The 21,368-nt window shown below is 34.1% G+C and overlaps 2 protein-coding genes across 2 annotated transcripts; one reads left to right on the top strand and one right to left on the bottom strand.

Moving 5' to 3' along the window:
* Positions 1–3,270: 3,270 nt before the first annotated feature.
* Positions 3,271–4,100, bottom strand: LOC112516244. The gene is made up of 2 exons (XM_025123261.1): positions 3,496–4,100; positions 3,271–3,406 (listed from the first exon to the last, which is right to left on the bottom strand). Exons 1-2 carry the CDS (start codon positions 4,098–4,100, stop codon positions 3,271–3,273), a joined length of 741 nt encoding a protein of 246 aa, XP_024979029.1.
* Positions 4,101–4,605: 505 nt separating this feature from the next.
* Positions 4,606–18,505, top strand: LOC112516245. Its single transcript, XM_025123262.1, has 6 exons — positions 4,606–4,689; positions 16,181–16,267; positions 17,449–17,610; positions 17,698–17,751; positions 17,881–18,012; positions 18,122–18,505. Exons 1-6 carry the CDS (start codon positions 4,606–4,608, stop codon positions 18,503–18,505), a joined length of 903 nt encoding a protein of 300 aa, XP_024979030.1.
* Positions 18,506–21,368: the final 2,863 nt, after the last annotated feature.

Here is a 21,368-nt window from a genome sequence, read left to right on the forward strand (position 1 = left end):
ACTGTAAGAGCTATTGACATTATTAAGAATAAATTCAACCCTTAAACTTCTACGGAAAACACAAATAAATAAATCATCATAGGAATAAGCATACCTTTGTGTTAAGCGCTTGAATCTTCCTCAACTAGTTGGCCTATTGAACCTAGGCCATGGGATCTCCATTGTTGCTAGGTTAGGTTTCCGCCAAGGAGTGACTCTTGTATTGGCTTTAAGCCCATTCCCTTCGATGAAAAAATGACTTGTTCTCGATTTAGGCCTTTTGTCAAAGGATCTGCAATGTTTGCCTTTGACTTTATGTAATCAATGGAGATTATTCCATTCTTCAACAAGTCTTTTATCGTGTTATGGCGTCGTCTTATATGTCTAGATTTGCCAATGTAGATTTGGTTCTATGCTCACGTTAGAGCAGTCATGTTATCACAATGTATACAGATAGCAGTACCAAGCTTTGGCCATAACGGAATACCTTCAAGAAAGCTCTTGAGCCATTCGGCTTCGTCAGCAGCTTTGTCTAAAGCGACAAACTCAGCTTCCATAGTCGAGCGGGTATTAACCGTTTGTTTGGATGACAAGATATTGATGCTCCACCAAGTGTGAATACATATCCACTTGTGGATTTACTTTCTGAATTGTTAGAAATCCAGCTCGCATCGCAATAACCTTCTATCACGGGAGGATACATTGTATAGTGTAAACCATAATGAATTGTATGTTTGAGATAACGAAGCACCCTCACTAGTGCATACCAGTGATCTCTTCCATGATTATGTGAGTACCGGCTTAATCTACTCACTGTATATGCAATATCCAGTCTCGTACAATTCATGATATACATCAAGCTACCAAGAACTTGAGTATATTCCAATTGTGATACACTATCTCCCTGATTCTTTTTTAGATTAGTAGATGGATCAAATGGGGTTACCACTGGTCTATCCTTATAATGTCCAAATTTTCTGAGGACTTTTTCAATGTAATAGGATTGTGTTAGAATGTAGCCTTCAGAATTCCGGTGAATCTTGATTCCGAGAATTACATCCGCTACTCCCAAGTCTTTCATATCAAATGAGGAATTCAACATTTTCTTCGTTTGATTGATCACATTCATGTTGGTACCCATGATCAACATGTCATCTACATACAGGCATATGATTACATATGCATTCTTATATTGTTTGACATACACACATTTATCACATTCATTTATTTGAAAACCTTGAGATAAGAGTATGTGATCAAACTTTTCGTGCCACTACTTTGGCACTTGTTTAAGTCCATATAGGGACTTAGTCAGTTTGCATACCTTGTTCTCTTGACCTTTAACAACAAACCCTTCGGGTTGTTGCATATAGATTTCTTCATCTAGTTCACCGTTTATAAATGCAGTTTTCACATCCATTTGGTGTATTTCCAAATTGTGAATCGCTGCAATTGCCACAAGAGTTCTTATCGAGGTTATTCTCGTAACAGGAGAGTAAGTGTCAAAGAAATCTTGACCTTCTTTTTGACGATATCCTTTGGCTACCAAACGAGCCTTATACTGTTCGATCGTCCCATCAGGTCTAAGTTTCCTTTTAAAGATCCATTTATGGCCTATTGGTTTGTGTCCCGGTGGGAGATTAACCAATTTCCATGTATTGTTTTGGATAATGGAATCAATCTCACTCTGTATGGCCTCTTTCCAATAAGGAGCTTCAGAAGAATCCATAGTTGCCTTATAGGTCAACGGTTCACCTTCTACATTAAAGGTCATGTAATCTGGTCCAAAATCTTTGGCTATTTTCCCACGCTTACTTCTTTTAGGTTCAATTTCCTTTTATGCATTGGAAGTGCCTTCCCCGTTCGGGTTTGTACTTGGATTTGGTTCATCATGAGGTGAGATATCCTCATTTCCTCTTTTTGTTAGAATAAAGATTGTTTTCTCCTTGTCTCTATAAGGAAATGAGGTTTCAAAGAATTCTACTTTGGCAGATTCTATTATCGTGTTTATATGCACATCCTCAACTTGTGACTTGTGTACAAGAAACCTATAGGCTGCACTATTCTTGGCCGGACCAAGATATATGCAATCTATGGTTTTCGGTCCAAGTTTATTCCTCTTTGGTAAGGGGACTTAAACCTTAGCTAGGCAACCCCACACTTTCATCCTTTTGAAGGTAGGTAATCTACCTTTCCATAATTCATATGGGGATTGATTACTCTTGTTATGAGGGATTTTGTTCAATATCGTATTAGCAATAAGACGAGCTTCACCCCATAGACTGAGTGGAGCCCCAGACGTGATCAACATTGAGTTGATCATGTTCTTTAGTGTTATGTTCTTCCGTTCGGCTACCCCATTTTGTTGAGGGGAATAAGGTGTCGTAGTTTGATGTACTATACCATGAGAAGAACAAAATTCAACAAATTCATGGGATTCATACTCCCCTCCTCTATCGGACCTTAGAATTTTGATCTTCTTGTCGAGTTGATTCTCGACCTCGGCTTTATATGTTTTAAACATTTTAAGGAGCCTCATCCTTGGTATGTGACAAATAGATAAAACAGAACTTACTGCAGTCATCTATAAATGATATATAGTAATTTTTCCCTCCTCTAGTTGGAGTTGCCTTAAAGTCACACAAGTCTGTATGAATTAAACCAAGCACTTCATTGGATTTCTCAACTGATTTGTGGGGATGACTTGTGTATTTGGATTCTACACAAGTTTCACACTTTGTCATCTTGCCTATTGAACCTTTAGGTAACATGTTAAGATTCATCATTCTTTGTAAAGAATGGAAGTTAACATGTCCCAATTGAAAATGCCACAAACTTGGTAAGTCTATCATGTACATAGAAGGAGCGGAGCTTGAGTCCACGTTTGTCTTATTCATAGTAATAGCATTGTTATTTACAGTGTTGATCTTAAAGAGCCCCTCGTGAAGGTAGCCCTTCCCAACATACACACCACCCTTGGTGATGACAAACTTGTCCTATTCAATTACAACTTTGAACCCTTTGTTACTAAGAACCGGGCCAGAAATCAAGTTTTGCTAATTTCAGGTACATGTAAGACATTAGAGAGCATGAGCTCTTTTCCAGAAGTGAGCTTGAGGGTCACGCTTCCTTTACCCTCCACCTTAGTTGTAGTAGCATTCCCCATGAACATTGGTTCCTAGTTGTGGACCTTCGTATAGGTTGTGAACAGATTGTGAGAGTTGCATATGTACATTGATGCATCCATGTCGAGCCACCAATCAACATTGTTGGTCACCATATTTGCCTCGATCACGCCAACGAACCAGTTTTCTGAATCAGTGATGTGAGCTTGATTGGAAGGGCCAGCACCTCCGCTTCCTCCTCCGTTCTCTTGATTCCTTTTGAACCTACAATCTTTTGCTCGATGTCCACCCTTTCCACATACCTATCAAAGGATGGATTGTTTCTTGAAAGGGCGTTTAGTTTGGGAAAGAGGATTCTTTGCATTAAAAGATTGTTTCGTAGGAGCTTTGCCTTTCATTTTCAAAAAAACGTTCATTGTTGAAATTTTCTTTGGATGAGTTACCCGCCACCATATTGGCGTTGGGCTCCAAAGAGGTTCCACAATCCTTCTCGGTTTTTCTATTGTCTTCCTCAACTCGGAGTTTCAATACAAGTTGATCAAAAGTCATCTCTTCCGTTAGATGCTTAAGATACAACTTGAAATCCTTCCAAGTGGGAGGCAATTTCTCAATGATAGCACTAACCAGAAAGTTAGAGTTTGAACCCATACCTTCAACCTCGAGTTCATGAGCCAAGATTTGAATCTCCTCTACTTGCTTGACAATCGAACGAGAATCGTTCAACTTGAAGTTAAGAAACTTTCCCACAACGAATTTCTTAGAGCACGCCACTTGCGTTTTGTATTTGGTCTCTAACGATTCCCATATCTCCCTTGTGGTATTCAAAGTGGAGTATATATCATACAAGGAATCGTCTAGTCCATTCAGAATATAGCTTCGACAACTATATTTGTTGCTAGACCAAACATCGACGGCTCTTTGGAATTCCACAATTTGTCTAGCAGTATGAACATTCTGCCCTTCACTAACAGGCGGATTAGTAGGCGCCTGTTCCATGAGGACATTCGAAACTCGCAGCGTGGTCAAGTAAAACAATATCTTTTGTTGTCAACGCTTGAAATCTGAACCCTTGAATTTGTCGGGTTTTTCAGCGTAATTCTTCAATATCGTTGGTTGATCCATTTGTTTCTATTATCTAGAAACAAGTTTTCATCTTAGATTGTTAGAACCAATCCAAGGAAGTATAGAATTACACTTCCAAGTTTGAAACTAAAACAGAAATAAACAGAAATTAACCAAAAAATTTAGTAAAAATCTAACATTTACGATGATATCACTATATGCCAAGATCGAGAGATAGAGGCCTGCCACAGCAGTGTCCTAAGACGAAATTTCGCCCCCAATCGTGCGTTGGTAAACGAGCATCGTCTTGAGGATACAACTATCTAATCGGATTGATGCACGCCAATCCGATTCCATCGAATCAATAATACGTTCCATAAAGCAACGATATAGAGAAAAAAATTATTGAGAGAGAATTGTGTGTGTAAAGAAATCGTATATGATTTCTGGGAGACGAACCGCAAAGACGAAAATTAACTGCAAAAATGCAGTTACCGACACGGGTCCCAAATCGGGCAAAAACGTAATCGGGTCATAAGAGCCCAAAGGCCCAAGGCCCATCTTTTGACCATTAATATTGGGTAATACCACACCAAAGCCCAATGTCAGTCTTTCTTTTGAGCCTCTCTCTAACTCGATTATTCATGTGTGTAAGGCGATATAAACACATGAAACTTTCCTTCTATTTCCTATGTGGGACATATGTGGACTAATATCCAACAAGTTTTCATCTTAGATTATTAGAACCAATCCAACGAAGTATAGAATTACACTTCCAAGTTTGAAACTAAAACAGAAATAAACAAATATTAACCAAGAAATTTAGTAAAAATCTAACATTTACGATGATATCACTATATGCCAAGATCGAGAGATAGAGGCCTGCCACAGCAGTGTCCTAAGATGAAATTCCGCCCCCAATCGTGCGTTGGTAAATGGACGTCATCTTGAGGATACAACTATCTAATCGGATTGATGCACATCAATCCGATTCCATCGAATCGACAATACGTTCCATGAAGCAACAATATATAGAAGAAAAAAAATTATTGAGAGAGAATTGTGTGTGTAAAGAAATCGTATCTGATTTCTAGGAGACGAACAACAAAGACGAAAATTAACTGCAAAAATGCAGTTACCGACACGGGTCTCGAATCGGGAAAAACGTAATCGGGTCATAAGAGCCCAAAGACCCAAGGCCAATCTTTTGACCATTAATATCGGGCAATGCCACACCAAAGCCCAATGTCAATCCTTCTTTTGGGTTTCTCTCTAACTTGATAATTCATGCGTGTAAGGCCATATAAACACATGAAACTATCCTTCTCTTTCCTATGTGGGACATATGTGGACTAATATCCAACAAGTTTTCGTCTTAGATTGTTAGAACCAATCCAACGAAGTATATAATTACACTTCCAAGTTTGAAACTAAAACGGAAATAAACAGAAATTAACCAAGAAATTTAGTAAAAATCTAACCTTTATAATGATATCACTATAGGCCAAGATCGAGATATAGAGGCCTGCCACAGCAGTGTCCCAAGAAGAAATTCCGCCTCCAATCGTGCGTTGGTACACGGATGTCGTCTTGAGGATACAACTATCTAATTGGATTGATGCACGTCAATCCGATTCCATCGAATCGATAATACGTTCCATGAAGCAACGATATAGAGAAAAAAATTATTGAGAGAGAATTGTGTGTGTAAAGAAATCGTACATGTTTTCTGGGAGACGAACCGCAAAGACGAAAATTAACTGCAAAAATGTAGTTACCGACACGGGTCTCGAATCGGGCAAAAACGTAATCGGGTCATAAGAGCCCAAAGGCCCAAGGCCCATCTTTTGACCATTAATATTAGGTAATGCCACACCAAAGCCCAATATCAATCCTTCTTTTGGGTCTTTCTCTAACTTGATAATTCATGTGTGTAAGGCCATATAAACACATGAAACTTTCCTTCTATTTCCTATATGGGACATATGTGGACTAATGTCCAACGGGATTCTCCAAAATAGATAATCTGTACATTTATTTCTTGCAGGTGTGGCTTGCTTTGATTGGAGATCAATGTACTTTTTTTTGGAGATTTTGACTTTTGGTTCTCTATTTTGAATTTTTTTGTGGAATCTGTTGGAGATGCTCTAACAGGGTATGATTCTCGGTTATTGATACATCTCATACTAGGTAAGATTTTCAGTTGGTAAGATAAGTGACACCTAGTAAGCGTCTAATAAACAACCCCTAAATTTGATTACGAGAATCTACTCGTCAATTCTCAATCCACATAAAGATTAGATTTTGAAAAATTACAAAAGCTACCAACATCATTAAACTTGAATAGTATTAAAAGAAAAATACTGATAAGTAAACTAAACAAGGCTAATTGCATTTATCGGGTAAAATTACGACATTTTTGTTTAGAATCGCATTGGTAATACCACATTCATGTTTTTCAAAATTTGCTTTTATAGAGTATCAAATATTTATATTTAAACAAAATCACATCACATACGTAATTGTTTGATCAAACGTTTTTTAACTTTCAATGTTCTTTTATCTAAAAAAAGTAAGACAAATCAGAAAAAATATATATAAAATAAATGTCAAAATACTATTTATAAATTTAGAAAAAAATATAATTTAATTCTTTATAAATAATATTTAATAATAAATATATATACTATATTTGAATATTCATGGACGGGAAGGGGGCGGGACCACGTTAGCCATTCCTGTCCCCATCCCCAGTTTTTAACTTTTAGGGATCCCCTGTCCCCATCCTCAGTTCTTAACTTTCAGGGATCCCCTGTCCCCATCCCCGATCCTCGATTTTACGGGGAATCCTCGTCCCTGTCGGGGTGGATACACCAGGTTCCTCAATGGGGCAGGTCTCATTCTCATGCCTACCAAGAGTAAATGAGTAAAGGTTTCTCAATATATCCCAACAATTTACAGCAACAATCTACATCCACAACTGGGATTTATTACAAAACTAGGGACAAACAACTACCAAACTCCAAGCCAAACTCCGCTTGGATCAAATCTCCCCTTCCCTTTTGAAGCACTCTGAACGTGAAACTTAATTTTAAATGGTTTACTTTTGAAAAGTGAGGGTTATACCATATGGTTTAGTAAATTCCCTTAATCACCATTTCAACATTTACAAACAGTTGAAATAATGATAAAGCCAACAACAGAAAATTTTCCATACTCTATAAAATTTGAGCACATTCCCATCACGCGGACATTGCATATCATTTGTGGCAACCCCGTCACAATCCCTGTGTGACAATTATAGTATTCAAGCCCCTAACATGTGTACATCCAATATGCTAGAGAAACAAATTCGAGGCACATGGATCACAACTTCCAAGGGATATCACTACCTCAAGGTACCTTACGTCTTCTGTGCAACTCTATACATCCCCAAGAGCTACATATAGCTCATTTTTTGTCAACCTAGCAAAAGATATATTTTTATATATAAGGACATCAATGCATAATACCATGACGGTACTCAAAAGCATTTAAGAGCTATAACGAGATATAAAATTTATCACCTGGCGTTTCGCACTTCACTCCAAGCCTAACGGCTAAAAAAACTCAAACCGAACACCTAAATTAACCGACAAAACAATAGTGTTAAACCACCTAAATTATCTCAAAACCACTTATTAGTATCTCTAAAGCAATCCCCTAAAACACGGCCTCAAACATAACCGGATACGAGAAACGAAGAAAAATCAACAAGGCATCAATAGAGCCTATCGTAAACTTTACCATGCCTTAAAGTCATGTCCAAACATGCCTTAAAGTCATGTCCAAAGTCGCTTGGGCGACTGTTTAAACTGCACGAAATTCAACACTCAACATCCAACTAAAACTCATTAGTCAATCATTCCCAAATCGATTTGGAAGTCCAAAAACATTAGAATCAACGTCTAGAACCATTTTTAACCCCTTATTTACCAAACTAGTCCTTGTAAAAAAAGATTTATACCCACACCCCTAACTTCTAAAGCTTACCAAATTAAAAGGTGAAGGCTATTACAATACCTCTCCTTTAAATGAATATGTCCCCAGAAATCCATCGACGAACAAATGCTGAAATTTTGGATCTCAACTCCGACTCCAATTCCCAAGTTGCTTCTTGGCCTCTATGAAATCGCCATTGCACATTTATCAGACCAATTCCTTTGTTTTTAACTTCTTGACTTTACGGTCAAAAGTTGAGTCCGGTTCTTTAGCGAAGTTCAATTTCTCGTCAATTTGCACCTCTTGCAAAGGTATTGCCATATCGACTTCCGTCAAACATATCCTTAGATTCTGGACATGAAGCATATTACGAATACCGTGCAACTTGTCAGGTAATCCTAATTTGTATGTCGCCTACCCAACACGTTTAGTGATCACAAAAACCCAATATAACGCGGATTCAATTGTCTTTTCTTTCTGAACGCACCATTCCTTTCCATGAAGATACTCTTAACATCATGTTGTTTCTAAGTTGGAATTTGATGGCTTTACTCCATTTATCCACATAACTCTTTTATCAATCATGCGCTGCCTTTAACTTCTCATGAATCTGAACCAATTTATCAGTAGTCAATTGGACAATCATTGGTCCTACTAACTGCTTTTGTCCAACATCGTTCCAATATAACAGTGTTCCATACTTTCCACCCCATGGTACTCTAAGCTGAGCATCCTGAATGCTTGCATGATAAATGTTTCTATGCGTAAATTAAATCAAAGGCAAAATGCCCTTCCTACGTACCATTACGTGCATTCCACATAATTTCGAGTTAGTAGGAAAAAAAATTCCTCACTCTACTCGACTGTCTCACTATGTACTCCATTGAGACTCCAATGCTTGATGAAAACTCTTCCAACACTGAGAAGCATGTTGACCATCGTAATTGAACAACATCAACCACGTCACCAATGAATATTGTAATCAACTTCCCTATCGAACATGTCTTTTCATTTGGCAGAAGTCGATTTATAAAATCAATGCATAAATACCCAATTTGCAGCACGACCCTTTGAAGATCTTGGAGAATTTGTCACAAAGTCACTCACAATATGGTTTCATTTTCACATTGTAACATCTACTATTGTTGAAACAATTGCAATGCTAATCAACAATTTAAATACTTCAACACATACCAAATTCACTTCAGTTTCACCCTTGGCGACTACCCGCTCCAACTGTTAACTTCTCGAAGACAAACTAACAATTTGAGACCTTATGAATAGTTATATTCCTTTCCAACAAATCCACCACGAGCGATGATGTTGGTATACACTTTCCAGCCGAAATAGTCTAAAAGTTCACCGATGATACAATCACAAATTTGCTCAGACAAAGATTACATACACTAATAACCAATTTACAAACATTCCCACATACGCACAACACCATCTCACAATTACTGACGATAGATTTACAAATTTTAAATTTTCCTGAGATATCCAACCATAACCACTCATCAACTACCCCAACGAAAAAAAACATGCATTCAAAACACAACATCACAAAAAAAGCACACAAATCTCGATTTCTCCATATTTTATCTTTTAAAACTTTCTCTTTCCCGATGTGCAGTGCCAACTTGTCTCTTCCATAATTCCACAATCCTTGCCAAAACACCAGCCAAGATTTTGTTAATCTCAACTTGTAACTGATTTGATTCCTTCTAGTTTAACGATTCACGTTGATCTCAGGCAAGTAAAGTCTTGCTTGCCAGTAGCTTCATAATCCCACATCCAAGATCAAAGAACCCATATCAGATGCTACATCCTTTCTAGCGAATTTATATCTATTGAATGTAGTCTCATAAGACTTGGTTCTTACCCAGATAACTATAAACGACATTCCCCGCATCACACACATGGACTCCATTAAGTGCCCTTACATACGGCAATTTAATCATGTTGCTTGTTAAAAGTGACGTGACATTAAGAAAATCAAAAACATCAAGATATGTATGCGTGTATGCATGTATATAACAAATTTGTGCAATTTCATTTAACAAATTGTGATAAAAAACCAAAAGCGTCTAAGATCAATGGTGAAAGTCCCTAAAACCCAACATCTGTCTTGTGAAGATTAATCCTAAAAATTAAAGATGGTTCAGCTGCCATATCGACTCCTCCTTGTGTTGAACCTTGTTTTATTTACTTCTTTAACCACAATTTTCTGGTGTTATTGTTCATTCAAATCAACAACATATCACGGTCGACTAAGGTTGAACCTCCAACTCTTGAGCCTGTCATTGTCGTTGAACCATCATTATGGTGGCTAATGCTCCTGAACTTGAACTACTTGCACTGTCATCATGCTTGTAGAGTAACAAGAGAGAAAAAAATCCATAGCTACCACTGTGATGTCTGGTGGCATTCTCTTCTTTTTCTTCAATGAGGTTAGATTAGGAGGGTTGATTTCGGCTTTAGTTTTTTATTATTGAAATGACTAATTGTTTCAATTACTTGTATATAAGTTTTAAACTTGGATGATTAAAATTACTTTATAAAAGAAAATAAACAAATCTAACCAAAATGCCCACATGTGCGAGGCACTTCGGGGTACTTAATAGGATGTACTTAACGTTCATTAGAATCAGGGACTATTTTATCAAAAATGCAAAGACTAAAAAAAATTATAATATGATTTGTACTTTATTATAGATTTAATCTTTCACCTGGCTTAACTTTCTCAAGAAAATGAGTAAATTACAGATATGGTCCTTATGGTTAACAATTTTTAACCACATTGGTCCGAAAATCAAAAGAAATATAAATATAGGACTCGTGGTTTACATTTTCGCACACTCTAGGACTCTTGGTTTACATATTCACATGTCTTGAGTCCCTGCCACTAATGGGAATAAAAAGACGATTAACCCAGTTAAATGAGGGGGTATTTTAGTCTTTTTATTCTCAATTTTGTTTTTATCCTATTTTTGGTTTTTTTTGTGATATATATAAACACATCTACACACACACACATAAGGAAAAATTCATTTGAGAAATGATAAATTTTTTAGAAGTAAAGAAGTGATCCGAGCCCTTCATCTGATCATTTGCAACTTTGGCAGTGAAGCACTGAATAATTCTTTGCATAGTTATGTGGAAGATAAAGAGGTAATTTTGTTACTTTTACAAATAGGGGGCAAACGGATTCATATATGAACCCATATGAACCAATATGTTCATATGTGAACCCGTTAATTAGTTCATATGTGAATCACAGTGGTTCATATGTGAATCACAGTGGTTCATATGTGAATTAATTAATTAGTTCATATGTGAATCACACGAGTTCACATGTGAATCAGTTAAATAGTTCATATATGAATTACATGAGTTCATATATGAACATATAGTTCATATGTGAATCACATAGGTTCATATATGAACTCGCTTACCGCCTATTTGTAAAAGTTACTAAAGTACCCTATCTGTTTTTTGAATAACCTCAATTTTTGACCAGTCAAAGCAGCGATTATTGACCAATCACATCCGATCTTGAAACCATATGAAGGGCTATGCTCACTTTTTTACTTCTCAAATATTTACCACTTCTCAAAATAACCTTTGGCTATATATATATACACACACACATGCACCCCCTCCCCAAATACATAAACACACACACACACCCTCCCCAAATACATAAACACACACACACACCCCTACATATATATACACATGCATCATCACCTCCATTTGCAATTCCACCCGTCCTCCCACAGTCGATGGTAAGAGCACACGAAAACAACCCCCCAAATTGTATTGGGATTCCAACAAAAACGTCCATCTTCAACATCTCCTCCTCACCACTTCATTTACGTCTACTACTCCACAACCACATCTCCTTCCACTACACCAAGCCCGCAAAAGGTGAACCCCCCCCCCCCCTCTAAAATAAAAATATAGGTTCTAAATTGATTAAAATCCAGTGTCGTTCCTGAGGTTTTTGATGCCCTGTGCGAAGATACTAAAAAATGCCCCTATGCCTATTTTTTAAGCAAATGAAATGACGAAAGATACGATTTTACTGAAATCAGAAAGTGGTTTACGCAAATTAAGATATGTGACAATCTAAGCTTAAATCATGGGATTAAGAATATGAAAGTGATGTAAGATTCTAGTGAGGGATATATATATGATAAGTGACAATTGGGTTGTTGGTAATGAATTGTATTTCCTTTTTAGGAAATATGAGACAAATAGATGGTTCATGTAAGGTATGTCCCGATGATGGATGATCCCATGGACTAATGAATAATTAAAGGGCCAGAGATTAAGTTAGTTGAGCAAGTGCTCAACAATGTGGTTGTAAATTTGGAAAACAGTGAATGTAGGAAATGGAGCACATGTAGGGCTGACAGGACGCATCCATAATTGCAATCATGTTCTTTAAGACAGACACAAGTGATTTAGAAATGATATTAAGAGGGTTATGATTCTTGGAGACAATTTATGTCAAGATTTTTAGTACGATTAAAATGTATGAGGTGTTAGAGGATATGGGATTAAGAATGATTCGGTAAGTGAACCGTCTTACAAGTTCTATATTTATACTAGTAGCAACAATGCTTAAAGTTCTATATTTATACAAAAATGACCCTTATGTGAGGGGCACATGCGCTAGTTTAACGAAGCATGATCTAACAGAGTTAAGTCGAGGGACCCAATCCTTAATAAAATTCAAAAACCATGATGATGCTATCTGTAATTTTATTTGGGGGACCCAACACATAATTTCCATATAACCACAGGGATGAAAGTTGTAATTTACTCTTTTATGTATAATCAATGCTAGATTTTTTAAAATGAAAAAAACTATTATAGTTGAATGTAATTGTTTTTGGAGACGTTAAATTTTAGAATATTTCCGATAGAATTTTTAAATCGAAGAAAATGAAATTTTTGGAGTTTCTTTTTTGCTTCAACGAATCTCTAAAACATTCTCCAAATTGGAGGGAAAAAAGCAGAGAAAAAGATATATTAATTCAATTTTTTCTGTTTTATAAACAGTCTGTTAAAAATTACCATTTTATAAACAGTATGTTTGAAAATTTCTTAGCATATTGAATGAAAGGAATAACTTAATAATATAAATAATACTGCAATCTTCAAAATGGAAAAAAAAAAAAAAACTGAGTTCGATATAATTTAATTTTAGAGTTCGTGGCTATGTTTGACAAACTGATTGCATGATAAGCTTGCTTTCGACTAAAAAAGTATACTAATTGTTGATTAACAAATTAACTATTAGCTGATAAACTAGTAATATTTGGTAGATAATAAAACAGATGACAATGTAAAACTAACCTAAAATAATAACAGTCTTATCATTTATGTAAAATATATGTGACAAAATTAGGAAAAAAAAATCATTGGGACTTATTTAAATACTACCTGAAGTAGCTTGTAACAAAACCTAGCTTAAAAGCAAATTTATGACTTGGGAAATAAATTTTTTTAACAAATTAAAAAAATAAAATTAACTTTTATTTTTTTTTAAATTGAAGAAATTATAAATAAAAAAATCTTCAATAAAATATTAAAAATAAAAAATAGAGATTTTAAGTTTTTCTACCTTCAACATAATCTCCAAAAACACTTAAAAATGGAGAAATTAAAGACAACAATAAATTTATTTCCATATTTGAAAAAGTAAGAAGAAAAAATCTTAAAAATTAATTTGTATAAAATATTTTTTTACTTATCTTCAAGGAAATTAATTAGATATATTAAACAACATAATAAATACTAGAATCTTAAAATAAAGAAATTGTTGAATTTTAATATAATATTTTTATTAAGAAAATTGAGTTTTTATCTTAGACTTTCAAAGTTAGTAAAATATTGAATTTGATTTTTATATATGATTTTAACCTAATTTTTAATTTATAATCTTATTATACTCCAAACAATCATTTCAACCGTATAATTTTTTCTTATATATATAACAATGTCCCTTTTGTAACATCTAATACCCTATATTCTTAATTCAACATTCATTATCAACCTTTATTTATGCTTAACGAAGAAGCGTATGAAGATATCTAAACATTTGATCACTTTTAATCTCATGTTCATCCATGAAATGATCACTTTTAATCTTATTAATGTTTTCATTCAATTAGGATTGACCCAAAGATGGAGATCTGTTCTTACGCTTATCACCAGAACCCAACCCTATATATCCATTTGAAGCTCCGATATATATATATATATATATATATATATATATATGATAATGGATCACTAATATATTTAAAGGTTATTATCATTCAAGACAATATGTAGATTTTAGTGTTTTTCAAAAATATTTTTCATCTACACTAACGTTATCTAGATGATTATATGAATACAAGTATTGTTTAACAAACTATATACTACAAGTAATATTATTACGAAATAACCATCCATACAGATATATGTATATTTATGTACAAGATACAATATAAACAAAATAAAACCGTATTTTTAATGATCTGGGTGAGTTAATACTACAGTTTGGAGTTATGATTTTGCAGTTAAAATGATCATATATATTAAAAAAATTATATATTAGTTCATAGTTTATATTTATAATTGTAAATATGTTATTAATTAAGTAAAATAAAATTTGAAACATAATATATTTAATAGCATTAATATTAATATTGTGTTGTTTATGGAAGAAGATAAAAGAAATAGAAGGAAATTAAATGAGGTGAAAAGAAACACCTTTAAAAGCTTTAATTATTAGTAAAAGGAAAATAATATATTGAAAAATAATTCCTAAACTTAGGGACCGTTTACCTAAATGCTTACCTGGTAAGTACTTACCGTTAGAAGTCAACACTGTAATTTATTTTATCGGGTAAGATTACAAGAAAATGATATCGTATGCAATAATTTACCCGGTAAGCGCTTACCCGGGTAAGACTCGTTACCTTCACTTACCGAGTAAAACTCTTCATTTTTATCATTGTTCTTACCAGGTAAGATTTTTGACTCTTGCTATGTTCATACGATGAGAAAAATACCCACTAAGCATTTACCAGGTAAACATTTAATAAACGGCTCCTCAACTTTTGGATAATTTAGTAATTATAAAACTACCCATTATCATCTATACATACATATATACATATATATATATATATATAAATGGAATAATTATAAAAATGACATATTTTTTTCCTTTCGTTTCGATTCAAGAAATGGAAATTTGATTCATTCTCCTTCCTTCCGTTCTATTTCAAGAAACCAAAAAAAAAAAACCTTTTTCATTTCATTTATTTTGCTCCGTTTTCTATCTTTTTTTTTTCTCAAATTTAAAAACATAATGTGAGTATTTAAAGGTTGAACAGTGTAAACCTGTCAGATCAAACCGTAATGATGAGTCTGGTTCCCTCACGCCAAGTTAAACCGTACAGATTCAAAGAAAAACAAAACCATATTTACAGTTTGATCTGTTAGACCACCAATTCGAAAATAAAATATTCCTAAAAGGTTAGTCATAATTTTAATTATAAAATTATATTTAAACATAACCTCTATTGATTCTTTGCAAATCCATATATTGATTGCATATAAATGCTACCATTTCTCATGTTCATTCATATCCATTCATAACATAAGATGGCATTCAAGCTTATAATCCTTTTGTCATTGCTCCTATCATCCATCGTCACGTCACAAATAAGACCTGTTTCCAAACGTCATATAATAAAGACTGTTCGGGTTCGGATTCTATACTCCTTCTTTCTCGTATCATAGGTTAAATTTCAATGATGGGTGTTGTTTAATTCGTATCTAATTGTCGGGTTATGATTTTACGTATGTTCTTGTCAATATGCATATACTGTATATTGGTTTTGTAAGAAGAATTGTCACTCTATCAAAAAAATAACGTCCCGACATCATTGGTTTACAAATAACGTTCGTGGGTATGTTTGTTTATTTGCTAATGTGCGAGTAACTGACTAAAACTGTTCATACAGGTTAAAGATGGAGATATAATCGACTGCGTTGACATCTACAAACAACCTGCTTTTCACCATCCGGCTTTGAAAAATCATACCATTCAAGTATGGTCATTCTCTTCTTACTTTATCACCGCTGCATTTATTATTTTGTTGTAAACATTTATACAAAAAAAAAAAATCGAAATTACATTTTTTAGTGATTTCGGACAAGTTTAGAGTAATTATTTTTTAAAATACGTGTAATTATATTTTTTTTTAATTTAAATTTAATGATAGTAATGAGTTTTTTAAGTAGTTATTTACTTTTAAAAATAGACATTTATTTTAAGATACTACAATAGTAGTACAAACACTAATTAGGACAAATTAATGGATTCAAATAAAGAAACTTTCTATCTAAACATCCTAATAATATATTTTAGTATTATTGTTTGGTCCTATAAATTTAAGTCTTATAAAACATTTTGTTATGATGTCTAAATACTTTAGGTCCTCTCATTTTTATTATAGTGATTATTGATACCACATTCCTTAAATATCTCATTCACTTTATTGTTTCACCTATGAACTGTAAATAAAAATCATTGTTTCATTTTTTGGTTTCATCTATGAACTTTAATTTCATCTATAAGCTTAAATAAAAATCGTTGTTTCATTTTTTTGTTTCACCTATAAACTTTTTGATTTACCTTTAAAAAAATTATTTTAATATTATAATTAATTATTTTCTAAAAATAAAATACAATTATCTTAAAAATAAAAATATTATTTAAATATTATTATTAATTATCTTCCAAAAATAAAATATAATTATCTTTGAAAAAAAAATTATTCTAAAAATGTCCTTCATTTAGTACCATTTAATTATTTGTTTCTTTTTTAATCAAATTATAACCTCTCATTTAATTACAACCGTTGATTAAATAAACCACGTTAACAAAGTTAATACCATTTATTGTTTTTTTCCTTCTGTCCACGTATGTATATATCAGATGAAATCGAATTATCTTCTTCCAAAAACGAATGGAACGACGACAATGCAAGATTCCAAGTCCAAGATACCATCACAAGTATGGCAACAGTACGGAAGCTGTCCCAATGGAACAATCCCAATACGAAGACCATCAAAGAATCAATCAACAAATAGAAAAGTCATAATACACCCAAATCATTCGGTATATATATCTATATCTGTATCTCATCCATCTTCTTCACTTTATATATATATATATATATATATATATATATATCTTCAATTGTAGCTAACCTGTATCTATCTACAGTTTTCAACAGTGCTAACCACAGGACTCAGTTACTCAGGAGCTAAAGCAAACATCAAAGTATGGAACCCATTCGTGGAGTCCAATACTGATTACAGTAGCTCTCAAGTTATGCTCAGAAATGGCCCTTTGAAAACCTTCGAGACAGCAGAAGCTGGATGGACAGTTAGTATTCATCACCACCTCATATATATATTTGCTTTCTATATATACAGTTGATGTTTATAAGTACCAATTCTTGATGGTTTTCAGGTAAACCCGATTGTTTACAACGATGCTAAAACGCGCTTATTTGCATACTGGACGGTAATTAAGTTCTAAAACACGCTGTTGCAGGTGGCAATGGACTATTATTTGTGCTAGCTTCTAACGTATGTTAATTACCATATATATATATATATATATATATATATATATGTATGTATGTATATATAGGTTGATGGTATGCAAAACACTGGTTGCTTTGATCTCACTTGTCCTGGATTCGTTCAGACATCTCAAGACATCCTTCTTGGTGGGGATATTACTTCATTATATGGATCTGAAATCACAATTCAAATCCATAAGGTTTGTAATTAAGTATCATTTTTCTGTCAATATCTCAAGATTTTGCCCATCTTAATTACTACAACAAAATGAGTGTTCATACAAGTTTTATTGTGGGTATGTAATGTAGGATCCATACACAAATAACTGGTGGTTAATATACAACGACAAGGATGTCGGGTATTGGCCTGGCGACATTTTTCCGATACTGAAACATCAAGCAACCTTGGTTCTATGGGGAGGTGAAGTTTACAGCCCAAAGGTTGGAACCAATCCGCACACAGCAACGGCCATGGGCAGTGGGGTGTTCTCTGATGTCGTATTTGGTTCTTCAGGAACGATAAGGGGGATGTTGATCGAAGCAAATTCGCACGATTTGATGGAACCGGAACGGCTTTATGTTAGCTCTGATGAATGGGACTGTTACGATGCGTATCTCTTGAATGAACGGAAATCCGAACTCAAGTTCTTTTACGGAGGTCCGGGAAGTCGTTACAATGCAAGGTGCCAATGATCAATGGGAGTTGGATGTAAATGGAGGATGAAGGTTTCTCGAAGAAAAATGTAATGAAATATTTTGCTATTTAATAAGATTTTGATTTTGAAACGATTGTCGTACAAATGTTAGCTCATAAATTAATGATCACAAATTAAGCACATTTTGTGGTATCTAATGATCGATAAGTATATTATTAAAAAAGTTGATTACTAACGGTTCTAGCCGGTCTTATACAAAACCTGAACATCAATGTGAGAGGGTATTTTTGGCTTACTCAACGGTTGAGGATAGCGGAAGGGCCTGGGATCGAACCCATACCTGTCATTATTTGGTCAAAGTCATCAAATTCTTATTCGATAAGTGCTTACCAGCAAAATTCAACATTATCGCTTACTTACCGAGTAAGATTTTAGTCCACTAAAATAATCTTTTATACAACAATTTACCCGGTAAGCGTTAACCATGGTAAGAGTCGTCGCTTTCACTAACCGGATAAGACTCTTGGTCCTTGTTTTCGCTCTTATCGGGTAAGCTTCTTGGTCATTGTCATATTCATCTGGTAAAATAACGTGACTCCTGAGTAAACGTTTGGTTAAAGGGTTCCTAAGCTACACGCCGGAGACAATGATTGATAAGTATTCTCACATTCACAATCTTTTTATAGTACTCGTTTATATGTACACACTTGGGCTCAAATGAGAAACATTTGATTCAATGTGAATTGTGAGCCACCATTGGATCAATTTTGATAAATTGATCTGGCAAAATATCATGTGAGAATGAGAATTAAAGTCAGAAGCATAAAAAAAGATTTGGACCCTTGATCATCTTTAATTTCAAATTCACCTCGGTTGATACAGAGATTGATTCAGTACATAAAAAAAGATTTGGACCCTTGATCATCTGTCGCTAAAGGTCTCATCTGTTGTTGATCTTTTGTCGATCAAAAACTCGTAGGTAATGCTATCAACGACGAATCAGCGATGAAATTTAACGATGGATCAGTGACGGAAACTTTCAGTGACGGATTAGCGATGGATATTTTCAGGGACGGATACTTTCAGTGACAGATTAGCGAGGGAAACTTTTAGTGACGGATTAGCTAGGGACCATAAACTTTTATCCGTCGCTAATTTTTATTAATTTAAAAATAAATAATTTATAATTACATAATTCATATATTTAGTTATACAAAACCTGACCATAAAATAACAAGTCAAAATTGTGAATAAATTAAAACTAATTCATTAAACTTTTTAAAATATCAAGTTCGTTCAATTTAATGTTCAAATTCTTACAATATAGGAGGTGGGGGAGGGGGGAAAACGTATTCTGACTGCCGCATAAACACAGCAAAATGCTCCGATAAAGCAACATGTTCGGCTGGGCAGCGTGTCTGGCCTGTTCGGCCTCCAAATTTGCCTTACTCTTTCATTTGGCCTCCATCTCAGCTAATGGCATTCCTCCTGCAGTCGCGCCTCCTCCTCTACCCTTGCCAACTTATTCTCTATCAACTATGCTACTTGTAAATATTTAATATTCGACAAAACCAGTAATTTATTCGTAATGAAAGTAATGAGAAATTATATAACAATATAACCAACATACATCCGTTGTTGAATCGTATGATCTCTCGGTGATATTGCTACATCTAACCGTCATAGCATAAGAAGGATCCTAGGAGGTCTCGAGACCAAAAAGGCGACCCTTCTTCCTTCCTCCGACACTCTACTCCCAAAGAGATGTCTCATCAAAGAGAGGGGTGTCAGTACTAGATTGTGACTCATCCATAAGTGATTGAAATCGCTCATATGGTTCACCAAAACAAAAACGAGTGATTTATATGTGTAAAAATTTTAACAGCATAACGGTTGTACATTAAACATATTCTATTGGTGCGATGACTTTGAGTTATCACATATGTGTGATGCGATGACTTGGTTTATCACATCCTATTGATGCGATACATTGTTTTCATCACATCCTTGTGATGTGAGAAGGAAGTTTATCACATCCTTGTGATGTGAAAAGTTGTGTTTGTGGCACCCTTGTGATGCGACAAGATGGATTTACCGCATCGTGAGAAAATGGGGTATCTCACCCATGTGATGCGAGGAATTTATGATTTTATCTATATGATGCAATGAGTTTTAGCATAATGCGATAAATGAGTTGTTTGGTTATTTGATGTGATAATTGAGTAATGTCTCATCTTTTTTGTGCTACAAAAGAGGTTTATTTTATTAAAACGTTGTTTATTTGTTATTTATACAGATATAGGTTTATAAAAGTGTTTTGGTGATTTTTCACCTTGTAATAGCAAACAAATGAATTTCTCACTAGACCTCAGGATCTAACCCTCATTTGTATTTTAAAATGGCATTACAGGTCAGACACAACCAGATGACAATGGGAAGGGAAAATTGTGAAAAATTATTATTGCTTGCATGGGATGTTGGGATGATGTATTATCTTTTGTATATGAATATCTGTTATGTATACAAGTTTTGTAATGTGATTATATGAAAAAAAATTAATAGCTACTTTGTAATGTAGCTTTTGTAGATTTTAAGACCCGATGTGTAAATTATATTTCTTAATACATAAAAATATATATTATATGCAAATGTGATTTTGGGATGTTACATTTATGTTCTTAATCAAACGTACCCCTCTCTCTTATATTATAGTTTATTATATTACAAATAAGTTATTAGTTAAATAAAACAAAACTTAAAGTGTAATGTCATAAATTATTAATAGCTAAAATATTTAATTAATTAGACCATCTCACTATACCTATTTTCCTTTTGTCAAATCTTCTAATACGTTAACATAATATTGTAAATAGTCAAAAGTCAAATTTAATATAATATTA

The sequence above is a fragment of the Cynara cardunculus genome (genome assembly GCF_001531365.2).
Source record: "Cynara cardunculus var. scolymus isolate 2C chromosome LG 8, CcrdV1, whole genome shotgun sequence".
Taxonomy (NCBI): Eukaryota; Viridiplantae; Streptophyta; class Magnoliopsida; order Asterales; family Asteraceae; genus Cynara; species Cynara cardunculus.